General features: G+C 39.0%; 3 protein-coding genes across 3 annotated transcripts; 1 reads left to right on the top strand and 2 right to left on the bottom strand.

Annotated features, from left to right (window-relative positions):
* Positions 1-3,324: 3,324 nt before the first annotated feature.
* Positions 3,325-3,859, bottom strand: LOC117656634 (histone H4). Its single transcript, XM_034404819.3, has one exon. It carries the CDS (start codon positions 3,796-3,798, stop codon positions 3,487-3,489), a length of 312 nt encoding a protein of 103 aa, XP_034260710.1. The 5' UTR covers positions 3,799-3,859; the 3' UTR covers positions 3,325-3,486.
* Positions 3,860-6,248: 2,389 nt separating this feature from the next.
* Positions 6,249-7,423, bottom strand: LOC132709315 (histone H2B 7-like). The gene has a single exon (XM_060682662.2). The coding sequence runs from the start codon at positions 7,273-7,275 to the stop codon at positions 6,895-6,897; it is 381 nt and encodes a 126-aa protein (XP_060538645.1). The 5' UTR covers positions 7,276-7,423; the 3' UTR covers positions 6,249-6,894.
* A 181-nt stretch (positions 7,424-7,604) lies between these two features.
* On the top strand, positions 7,605-8,141 carry LOC132709306 (histone H2A type 2-C-like). The gene has a single exon (XM_060682640.2). The coding sequence runs from the start codon at positions 7,674-7,676 to the stop codon at positions 8,061-8,063; it is 390 nt and encodes a 129-aa protein (XP_060538623.1). The 5' UTR covers positions 7,605-7,673; the 3' UTR covers positions 8,064-8,141.
* Positions 8,142-12,717: the final 4,576 nt, after the last annotated feature.

The raw sequence follows: 12,717 nt of genomic DNA, 5'->3' as shown, positions 1-12,717 counted from the left end.
ACTATTGAAGTTTGCAGATGATACCACAGTGTGATTCGTCTCATTCAAGACAACGATGAATCCGCATACAGACGGGAGGTTGAACAACTAGCCTCGTGGTGCGACCAGAACAATCTGGAACTGAACACACTCAAAACCATAGAAATGGTGGTGGACTTTAGGAGTAACCCTCCCATACTACCACCTCTCACAATACTAGACAACACAGTATTAGCAGTAGAGACCTTCAAATTTCTAGGTTCTACCGTACCTCAAGACCTAAAATGGACACCCAACATCAAAAACCTCATCAAAAAAACACAACAAAGAATGTTCTTTCTGCGCCAACTCAGAAAGCTCAAACTGCCCAAGATCCAGTTCTACAGAGGAATGATTGAGTCTGTCATCTACACCTCTATAACTGTCTGGTTTGGTTCTGCAACCCAACAAGACAGAGTCCCTTGGGAGTTGGGTGGCATAGAAATATGATAAATTAAATTAAATTAAATTAAATTAAATTAAATTAAATTAAATTAAATTAAATTAAATTAAATTAAGACAGACACCGACTTCAGAGGATCATTAGAACTGCAGAAAAAAACAGTTGCTACCAACCTGCCTTCCATTGAGGACCTGTATACTGCACGAGTCAAAAAGGGGGCTGTGAAAAGACCCCTCACATCCTGGACATAAACTGTTTCAACTCCTACCCCCAAAACGACGCTATAGAGCACTGCACACTAGAGCAAGTAGACACAAGAAGAGTTTTCCCCCCGAAAGCCATCACTCTGCTTAACAAATAATTCCCTCAACACTGTCAAACTATTCACTAATTTTGCATTATTATTACTATCAATCTTCTCATCGTTCCTATCACCCATCTCCTCCCACTTATGACTGCATGACTGTAACTTGTTGCTGTATCCTTACGATTCATATTGTTTCCTAGTATGATTTGATTGCTTATTTGTACCCTATGGCTATCATTAAGTGTTGTACCTTATGATTCTTGACAAACGTATCTTGTCATTTTATATACACTAAGAGCACATGCACCAAAGACAAATTCCTTGTGTGTCCAATCACACTTGGCCCATAAAGAATTCTAATCTGATCTGGGACCAAAAAGACAAAAGGAAAGGACCCTCATTATTACCAGAGGATGGTTTTGATCCATCGACCTTCGGGTTATGGGCCCAGCACGCTTCCACTGCACCACTCTGCTCCTTGAAAACCTGTTCCTTTCTACTACAGATTGGCATTTGTCTTTTTTGCTTGTTTTTCTATACAGGAAACCACCACACCAACAGGACACATCCGTTGCATACTGAACGCAAAAAACATCCTTTTGCAACTTTGTACATCCAAGTATTATCTTGTCGATCTACGCCTCCTGTGGGCATAATAAGGCATGCCATTTTGCTTTCCTACATAACTTTATGGGCTTAATTAATGTTCGTGCTAGACCTTATATTTGAGGTCGATTTTAACCATGTTATTGTAATGGAAGTACTGATGAGTCAATACAATAGCGCTTGCATCTACCTCTGTTCGTCTAATTGTTTAAATTATTAAAAGGGACCACTTGCTTTAAACTTAGTATGTGATGTACATATGTGTGTGTGTGTGTGTGTGTGTAGAATAGAATAGAATAGAATAGAATAGAATAGAATAGAATAGAATAGAATAGAATAGAATAGAATAGAATTTTTTATTGGCCAAGTGTGATTGGACACACAAGGAATTTGTCTTTGGTGCATATGCTCTCAGTGTACATAAAAGATATGTTCATCAAGAATCATAAGGTACAAAACTTATTGATAGTCGTAGGCAGTGGTGGGATTCAGCCAGTTCGCACCACTTCGGGAGAACCGGTTGTTAACTTTCTGAGCAGTTTGGCAAACTGGTTGTTGGTAGAAATCATTAGGGCAGGGAACCGGTTGTTAAATTATTTGAATCCCACCACTGGTCATAGGGTACAAATAAGCAATCAGGAAACAATCAATATCAATATAAATCGTAAGGATACAAGCAACAAAGTTACAGTCATACAGTCATAAGTGGACAGAGATGAGTGATGGGAATGATGAGAAGATTAATAGTAGCGCAGGCTTAGTAATTAGTTTGACAGTGTTGAGGGAATTATTTGTTTAGCAGTGTGATGGCGTGTGATGGGGAAAAACTGTTCTTGTGTCTAGTTGTTCTGGTGTGCAGTGCTCTATAGCATCCTTTTGAGGGTAGGAGTTGAAACACTTTATGTCCAGGATTTGAGGGGTCTGTAAATATTTTCACAGCCCTCTTTTTGACTCATGCAGTATACAGATCCTCAGTGGAAGGCAGGTTGGTAGCAATTGTTTTTTCTGCAGTTCTAATGATGCTCTGAAGTCTGTGTCTGTCTTGCTGGGCTTCAGAAATAAACCAAATATTTGTGTGTGTGTGTGTATATATATATATATATATATATATACAGTATATTATACCGTACAGCTTACTGAGACACCTGGTCTACCCCAACATGTGGGAGGGGGCATTCTGCTCCCTTTTGCCTTTCAGCTCCAATCTAGGAGCCCCCAAGCAGTCGCATTCACGACAAATTTGATATATATACTGCTCAAAAAAATAAATAAAAGGAACACGAGCAGAAGACATCCGAGATCTGAATGAATGAAATAGCCTTATGAAATACTTTGTTCGTTACATACAGTAGTTTATGCACTGATCAAACAACTAAAGGGAACACAAAACTACTGTATGTAACGAACAAAGTATTTCATAAGGCTATTTCATTCATTCAGATCTCGGATGTCTTCTGCTTGGGTTCCCTTTATTTTTTTGAGCAGTGTATATATCTACGGGTGTGTGTATATAAACCTTTTGTTGTAGAATTAGAAAAAGAAACTTCGCCCTAATCGTTTGACCTACTCATGTTACACTAAGCTACCTTTGATACAGTTGCTGTTATGCAGAAGCCATTGGCTTAAATGTTGCAGTTTCACTCCGCAAAAGAACAGCATCTCATATGAAAGCAATCCCCAACTGCCCCGATTTAGATATAATTTAACCTCTAGTTTCCTTAAAGGATGCTTTTTAAGTTAACCCAGAAATGTCAGTTTATTCATATAAAATAGTAAAAATCTCAGCACCCATACGCTTTTTCCAGCACGGGCCAATTAAGATTCAGACCACATGAAACGATGCAAAAAACTGCATAAATATTTAAATATGCATTTAATTTATATTTATGTAAATAAATTTACCTATTTACATATATTTACAGAGTAAAGCACCCGTAATGAAGTTAACGTCGAAATAGAAAACTGACGGCAGAAAAAAACTTAGCCTGCCTTTTTGTTTTATTTTTTAGTTTATTCACCCTTCTTAATACCAAAGGTTTCCTTTTGAAATTTAAATCGTGACCAACAAGCTTCTTTTAAAGAAAATTTGATTGGCCCTTAAAAGGGCCTTTTTTTTGTTGATGGAGCGAAGTTGAAAAAGTTTTCGAAGGTTTTAACCGCCGAAGCCGTAGAGAGTGCGGCCCTGGCGCTTCAAGGCGTAGACCACGTCCATGGCGGTGACCGTCTTCCTCTTGGCGTGCTCGGTGTAGGTGACAGCATCGCGAATCACGTTTTCCAAGAAAACCTTCAGGACGCCGCGAGTCTCCTCGTAGATCAGGCCCGAAATACGCTTCACGCCTCCGCGACGAGCCAAACGGCGGATCGCCGGCTTGGTAATGCCCTGGATGTTATCGCGAAGAACTTTCCGGTGCCTCTTGGCGCCTCCTTTCCCCAAGCCTTTGCCTCCTTTTCCGCGTCCAGACATGATTACGATACTCTTGCTCCTCAGGCAGAAGAACTACTGACTTACCAGCCGTGCGCTGGCGCCTTATATACAGAGGAATCCGACCAGAAGGAAAACTACGAGAAGGAATTACTACCAACGTCCCGCCTTGAAGCGATGGCCGGTGAATTCGATTTCGTCCAATCAGAAAGAGCCGCTTGAGTTTCAAACACGCCAATCAGTACATTTTCTGTTGGCGCGAAGTAAAGCTATTGTCAAGAGCGGGGGGGGGGGGGTTCCTTTCGGAAAATTGATTTATTTGAAAGCCGTAGTTTTAATACGCTTTTTATGTTATTTCCAAAACATGAGCAGCTGAAAAAAAAGCCCATAGACCGGCAGCTTAGAATCGATCTGAAATACTTGAATAACTGATAAAATAAATACACACCCATTTCTTTCTAGGTAGCTGTGAATGGGACTAGAATATATCTTTTATATTAAGATGATTCCCGGAATATGGTCCCCATATTAAAGTATTAAATCAGTATAGCTTTTAGGGCAGCAGATTTCCACCAGGAAAAAAAATAAAATCAAAACATTGGACAGAGAGCCCCAAATTTGCATATTTGAGAGAATTTCTAATTGTTCTTCTGAAATCACAACATATTGCAAAGTAAACCATTGTATTACTTTACATGTAAACAGGGCTTGGATTCGAGGGGAAACTTTTTGTTGGGATGTGATGTGGATGATCCCACTCTAGAAAAAAACACCCACAAAATCTCTATTTTTCTCCTGGCTTTGCTCCTCCTTTTACAAAGTAATCAGGGAGAAGGAAATATATACATTTTTACTAGAGGCAGAATGAAGCAGAAATGGTTTACTCCCCACTCTCCTTGCCCTTCGCTCTATCAAATTCTAATAAAAAAAATAGCTGTAAATTGTCCTGATGATGGAATAGCCAAGAAATGAAAAGATTAACAAAACATCTGAACATTGTATGTGCTTTGTAAAATTTAGAAATTCTCATTTATGTTTGTGTGTGATGCCAGTGGTTTTTGTGATGAGTTTTCTGTCTCTCTTGATTTTCAGTAGTAAAATTCTGTTTATTTTGCAGTTTTATTTTTTTCTCCCTTCCTTTTGACTGCTTGTATATCAAATTTATACATACATATACTGTATGTCTGTGTAATATGATTTTATATAGCTTATTATTCATACTTCCTAAATTAATAAAAGCCTTTTTATGTATTGCGTGCTCTAGATTTTACTACTAGATTGTACTTTGGATATGTTTAAAAATTATCATGGCAGGAAAGGAAATGTCTGTTTATTTTTAAAGATAAAATAAATTATCAGTTTTGGGGGCCATTCTCTGGTGATTGATTCAAAACTTTCTTTTAATTATAGGTAACACCCGCTCTAGAAAAATTTCCTGAAAGTCCTTCTTAGCAAAATATACAATTTCTATATTGCTGATTTTAAAACAGTGAACGTCCTTTACACATGGATGCTAAAAACACCAGCAATTCCTATTCTTATTGTATTGCAACTCCCTGTCTGAACTCTTTCAGTAAGGAAAATTGCTTTCTAGATGCTTTTTCAACGCATTGATATACAGACAATATTTTCAATGATTCCTTCAGATCTCTGATTGGAACTGTGTGCATTCTTGCTTACTTCAGGTCTGCATATGTGTTGTTAAAGGCCAGATGCTTTACCTCCCAAACTATGTGTATTATTTTAAACAGAGAGCAAAAATGATGCAGAGAACAGAAACAAATGAACAAAATAATGTGAGGTGAGGTGACAAGGCTTAGCTGGCTGTAAGGAAAGATACATATTAGCAACCTATTCTTCGATGCAAGACACTTAATATCTTTTTGAAACTTTGAGCTCCTTTTTCGACAAAGTAGGTAGCTCTTAAAGGGATCTAAACTTTTAAGGCAATGTTAAAACTACTCAAATGGGCTCCCCTCTTTCTTTTCAGAAGAGGAACAAAATCCTTCAGTCAGCACAATTTGGAGGGACATTTTGCTCCATAGCAGCCTATTTGCTAACTTTATGCAAAGATTGTTCTAACTAAATGCCCTTTGCATGATACAAGCATTGGGGGGGGCTGCCCAAAACAAAGGGAAAACTGAAGTGGATGGACCTTATCAAGCTAGGCAGGAAATACAAGAAGGAAGGCCCCAGAAAAAAATCTTATTTAAAATGGAAATTAAAGAGCCTCACACACTTCTTGGCAGATTAAAAAGAAAAAAAAATCACTTTTAAAGGGAATTCTTTCTGCCTTCTTTTAGAGCCTAAAAGCTAACTCTGACTGAAAGAACATTTTTTATATAATTTCAGGAGAAAACTAGACAACTTCCCCCAAACCTAACCTTTCAAGAACCGAGAAATATTTAGCGATCCCTCTTGGTGTAAAAAAAAAAAAAAAAGTAAAGCTACTTTTGCTCATGGAAAAAAATGCTAAATGAAGCCAATGAATAACATGTTTTGGATTTAATTAGCGAATAAAGAAAACAGCAATCTGAGGATTTGCAGGGTGTTGGAAAAACCAAATCCTAACATAGGAAAAAAAACAAACAAACCCTAAGTAAACTTAAACAATCCAAGCAGGCTTCCCCCACCTTCCCATTTATTTATTCATTCATTCAATTTTTCAGAAGGGGATATAAGTCTTCAGGCAGCACAATTTGGGAGGAACATTTTTTGCTACCTACCAGCCAATTTGATAATTTTGTGTGTTAAGATGGTGCTCACTGAATGCTGTTTGCATGATGCAAGGATTTGGGGGGAAGGGGAAGCTTCTTCCCCGAGACAAATAGGGAAAAATTAAAAGTGGATGGACCTTATCAGCCAAGGAGGAAATGCAAAGCTGCCCCAGAAAAATCTTAAAATTTAAAATGGAAATCCTATTAACCTTGGTAGAAGAGCCCTTTTGCCTCCCATCTTAAAAAGTAAAGTTACAATTTAGGTATAAACCAGCATATATGGATATCAAACTTATTTTTCACCTAAGGTAAAAAAATAATAAGCCAATAGAGAACAGCTCTTTCCGTTGAGAAAGTGGGTGGCTCTTAAAAGAGCCTTTGGGTCTGGGCGAAGGAGACTTTTTACATCTCAAGCTCCTTTTTATTTGGAGCTGGTGTATTTGGTGACGGCTTTGGTGCCCTCGGAGACGGCGTGCTTGGCCAGCTCTCCGGGCAGGAGGAGGCGGACGGCCGTCTGGATCTCCCGGGAGGTGATGGTGGAGCGCTTGTTGTAGTGAGCCAGGCGGGAAGCTTCGGCCGCGATGCGCTCGAAGATGTCGTTGACGAAGGAGTTCATGATGCTCATGGCCTTGGAGGAGATGCCGGTGTCCGGGTGGACCTGCTTCAACACCTTGTAGACGTAGATGGAGTAGCTCTCCTTGCGGCTCTTCTTGCGCTTCTTGTCTCCTTTCTTCTGGGTCTTGGTGATCGCCTTTTTAGATCCCTTTTTGGGCACCGGGGCAGATTTAGCCGGCTCGGGCATCCTCAAGCTGGAAAAAACAAAATATTAACACACAGAGAGAGAAAAAAAAAAAAAACTAGAAAGCGATCTCGGCTGCCAAGTCCGCCGCTCTTCTATTTATCCAACTCGTGGGAACGAGGCAAACTTTGCCGCCCCGCGATTGGCCGCTTTTCGACTTCCGCGCAGAACAATGCGCGCGGACACGCCCCCGCTTTTTCATTGGACGCCGAGAAGGCGCCGCTCGCTCATTGGCCGCCTCGCTTCGTTTCTGGAACCGGCCAATAGAAAGCGCCGATTTGAATCTCCGGGAGAAAATAAAAAGGGAGCTGGAGCCTTTCTTGAGCCATTGACTTGTTTAGTCTGCAAAGGTTAGAAGAAGTGAATATTATTATTATTTTTCTTGCAAAGAAGGAATCGGGATGTCCGGACGCGGCAAGCAAGGCGGCAAAGCCAGGGCCAAGGCCAAGACTCGCTCATCCCGCGCCGGCTTGCAGTTCCCCGTGGGCCGCGTGCATCGCCTGCTCCGCAAGGGCAACTACGCGGAGAGGGTGGGCGCCGGAGCTCCCGTCTACCTGGCCGCGGTGCTGGAATACCTGACGGCGGAAATCCTGGAGCTGGCGGGCAACGCGGCCCGGGATAACAAGAAGACTCGGATCATCCCGCGCCACTTGCAGCTGGCCATCCGCAACGACGAGGAGCTGAACAAGCTGCTGGGCAAAGTCACCATCGCCCAGGGAGGCGTCTTGCCCAACATCCAGGCCGTCCTCCTGCCCAAGAAGACCGAGAGCCACAAGGCCAAAGGGAAGTGAGGAGCCTCCCGGCCCGCCGGCTTCAGCTCGCCCAAGAACGACACCCCCAAAAAAGGCTCTTTTAAGAGCCACCCACCTTTTCTCGGAAAGAGCTTGTCTCGATTTGCTAAGCGGAACAGGATCCCTAGATCCTTTTTTTTAAAAAAAAAATTCCTCCAGAAAAGCATTGAGGTTACACGATGCATATTTTTTTTTTTTAAAAAGCATCTTTCTTAAGTTTAGAATTGCAATTATAGAGCTTGTCTCAAATTGCTAAGTTGAAACAGGATCCTGAGATCCTTTTTTAACATTTCCTCTACAAAACCATTAAGGTTACATGATACATATACAAAACATCTTTCTCAGAATAAAATAGAATTCTTTATTATTGGCCAAATGTGATTGGACACACAAGGAATTTGTCTTTGGTGTATATGCTCTCGGTGTACATAAGGAGAATAAACCTTTTCTAGGAAAGAGCTTGTCTCAAACTTGCTAAACCAAATGGGATCCTAAGATCCTTTATTATTATTTTTTTAATTTTCTCCACAAAAGCATTAAGATACATATTTTTAAAAAATGCATCTTTCTTAAGCCATAATTGCAATTATGGAACTTGCCTCAACTTACTAAGTTGAAACAGGATCCTGAGATCCTTTTTTAACATTTCCTCTACAAAAACATTAAGGTTACATGATACATATACAAAACATCTTTCTCAGAATAGAATTCTTTATTATTGGCCAAATGTGATAGGACACACAAGGAATTTGTCTTTGGTGTATATGCTCTCGGCGTACAATAGTGAAAAATAGACATTTGAGCCATCCAGGTGAATAGATCTAAGCCAGAGGTCTTCAAACTTGGCAGCTTTAAGACTTGTGGACTTCAACTCCCAGAATTCTCCAGCCAGCCTGGCTGGAGAATTCTGGGAGTTGAAATCCACAAGTCTTAAAGCTGCCAAGTTTGAAGACCTCTGATCTAAGCTATGGGGTCTCTCAATCATCCAGGTCCTAGTTGTCCCAAAGATGCTTTTTTTCAAAAGGCAACTGGACTTCCTTGGGGTTTTTATTTTTCTTTGAAAATGTTTTGCTTCTTGTCCAAGAAGCTTTGCTTTTGCTTCTTGTCCAAGAAGCTTTAGAATAGAATAGAATATATGGAATGGAACGGAGAATACAATAAAATACAATTCCCACGTTTTTGTGGGAAAAGTTGATAATTCCCTATTGTCTCCCTTCCCCTTAAAATTTAATAAAGGTTAAACAAATGTAAAAATTTAATAAAGTTTAAACAAATACGAAGCAAGTTTTTAAAAACGTTTAAATAAAGCACTTGTGAAAACTTGCTTCGTATTTGCCCTAGTCTAAACCGGAATCTGAATTGGGATCCTTTGGCCTGGAGAAGAACGTAGATTTCAAAAGCCTGGAGATCTGGCAGAGGATTTTACCTGGGCATCCCTTCCATCTTTGGGTTTTAGAGTAATTCAATCATGTGCTCAAAAAGGGAACTGATTCCCCCACCCCAGTATTTAATATTAAATATTTATTTATTTATTTATTTATTTATTTATTTATTTAAATTTCTATACCGCCCTACTCCCGAAGGACTCAGGGCGGTGAACAGCGAGAGGATAAAACACATAAATACAAAAATTTAAAATAGAATAAAAACGAATTAAATAATTTGGCTGAACAAATTTAAAATACCCCATAATTTAAAAACACATTAAAATTTGCATTTAAAAAGGGGAGAAGATTTAGATTAAGTATGAATTTTAAATATTTTTAGCAAGCATCTCATGTACCGCATACTTTCCCTTTAGAAACAGGTAGGTACAATAACCATTTGTTATTGTTTCCATTGGGAGAAATATAAGTCATCCTCTTAAAGCCACGATTCTAACATGGGGAAATGACCTGTATTTTTACTTTTCACTGGCTTTAGAAAAACAGGGCAAGTAAAGGGGTTAACCTAAAGGTGCTTTTACTGGATTTTCTTGTTTTTTTCCTTTGAAGATGTTTCACTTCTCATCCAAGAAGCTTCTTCAGTTCTGAAGAAGTTCCAGTTGCCTCCTGAAAAAGCACCTTTGGGCAGGGGTGAAATCCAGCAGGTTCTGACGGGTTCTGGAGAACCGGTAGCGGAAATTTTGAGCAGTTCAGAGAACCGGTAGTGGAGAAGTTTGGAAAACTGGCAAATACCACCTCTGGCTGGCCCCAGAGTGGGGTGGGAAGGGAGATTTTGCAGTATCTTTCCCCCCCCAGGAGTGGGGAGGGAATGGGGATTTTGCAATATCCTTCCTCTGGAGTGGGGTGAGAATGGAGAGTTTGCAATATCTTCCCCCCAGGAGTGGGGAGGGAAAGCGGATTTTGCAGTATCCTTCCCCTGCCATGCCCCATCAAGCCACGCCCACCAAGCCACGCCCACAGAACCAATAGTACAAAAAAAAATAGATTTCACCATTGCCTTTGGGACAGACAACCACGACCTGGAGGACTGAGAATCTCTACGGACTTTTTCGTGCAGAAGTTTCTCTAAAGCAGAAGGATTCCAACCTTGGCAACTTTAAGACTTGTGGACTTCAATTCCCAGAATTCCTAAGCCGGCTGAGGAATTCTGGGAAATGAAGTCCACAAGTCTTAAAGTTGCCAAGGTTGGAGACCCCCTGCTCTAAAGTCTGCAGCTTTAATGAACTTTACACACACACACACACACACACACACACACACACACACACACACAGGAATTCTGGGAGTTGAAGTCCGGGCGTCTGCCTAAGGCTGCCTGCTGAATTTGAAAAATATTTTAAGTTTCGGTGGTTCTTATATTGGCGCCTTTTGCACACCTGGGATTGCAATCGGCCGTGGGACAGAATAGAATAGAATAGAATAGAATAGAATAGAATAGAATAGAATAGAATAGAATAGAATAGAATAGAATAGAAATACAAAGAATAGAATAGAGTAGAATAGAATAGAATAGAATTAGAATAGAATAAGAATAAGAATAAGAATAAGAATAGAATAGAATAAGAATAGAAATAGAAATAGAAATAGAAAGAATAGAGTAGAGTAGAATAGAATAGAATAGAACAGAATAGAAAAGAAAAGAAATAGTAATAACATAGGAATAGAATAGAATTATAATAGAATTATAATAAAATAGAATAAGAATAGAAATAGAAAGAATAGACTAGAATAGAATTAGAATAGAATAGAATAAGAATAGAAATAGAAAGAGTAGAGTAGAATAGAATAGTAATAGTAATAGTAATAACAGGAATAGAATAGAATAAGAATAGAATTATAATAAAATAGAATAAGAATAAGAACAGAAATAGAAAGAATAGAATAGAATAAGAATAGAAATAGAAAGAGTAGAATAGAATAGAATAGAATAGAATAGAATAGAATTAGAATAGAATTATAATAAAATAGATAAGAATAAGAATAGAAATAGAAAGAATAGAATAGAATAGAATAAGAATAAGAATAAGAATAGAAATAGAAAGAGTAGAGTAGAATAGAGTAGAATAGAGTAGAATAGAATAGAATAGAATAGAATAGAATAGAATAGAATTAGAATAAAATAAAATAGAATAAGAATAAGAATAAGAATAGAAATAGAAATAGAAATAGAAAGAATAGAGTAGAGTAGAGTAGAGTAGAATAGAATAGAATAGAATAGAATAGAATAGAATAGAATAGAATAGAATAGAATAGAATAGAATAGAATTTGCAACCTTTGTATTTAAATTGTATTGGGTGGAACTGATAAAAGCTTTAGAGACCAGCACTAACAAATCTGAGATACTATGTTTTCTGCTAAGGGAATTCACACTAAATGCAACAAACGTTGCAAAAGGGAACAGTGCAGTGCTACAATCCGGTTACAAAAAATATGTAGGTGGATCTTAAGTTTTACAGCCCTGGTTTAAAGGGAATGAATAAATATGTTTGAAATGTAGCTTTTCTCTTTCTTTCTTTCTTTCTTTCTTTCTTTCTTTCTTTCTTTCTTTCTTTCTTTCTTTCTTTCCTTCCTTCCTTCCTTCCTTCCTTCCTTCCTTCCTTCCTTCCTTCCTTCCTTCCTTCCGTAGGAAGTTAGCACCCACCCCTTTCCTAGAAGAATGAAATATTTTGGGAAATATTAAAAAGGCAGAATATTATGTTTCCCTGCATGAGAAATGGAGAAGCGTGTTTTTAAAGACAAAGCAGCTCCCACCTTCCTGCCCCCACCCTTTTGTTAATGGGCCAGAGGCAGAAACTCAATTTTTGTCAATGGACCTTCATCTGCAACACAATAGCAACAGAAACTAACACAATGGGACCCATCTAGACAGAAACTCACCACATGGCCCCTGGGAAGATTACATCCGCCAGCAAGGCTAGCTAAGACCCCCACCCCCTGGGAGTCTGACAACCAATCAGGATACGCTTTCTGGGCCCCAGGAAGTTCAAAGCCAGAGAGGGCCTAAAACCAAGGCACGCTCAGCATCTAAATCTGCTCCCCTTTTAAATGTAAATTTTAATTTGTTTTTAATTTATTGGGTATTTTAAATTTGTCTCAGCCAAATTATTTAATTCGTTTTTATTCTATTTTAAATTTTTGTATTTATGTGTTTTATTCTGTGGCTGTTCACTGCCCTGAGTCCTTCGGGAGTAGAGCGGTATATAAATCC

Source organism: Pantherophis guttatus, chromosome 4 (genome assembly GCF_059756535.1).
Source record: "Pantherophis guttatus breed Tessera chromosome 4, ASM5975653v1, whole genome shotgun sequence".
NCBI lineage: Eukaryota > Metazoa > Chordata > Lepidosauria > Squamata > Colubridae > Pantherophis > Pantherophis guttatus.
Note: the sequence above shows the minus strand (reverse complement) of the source record. Positions and strands in the feature narration are given on the sequence as shown.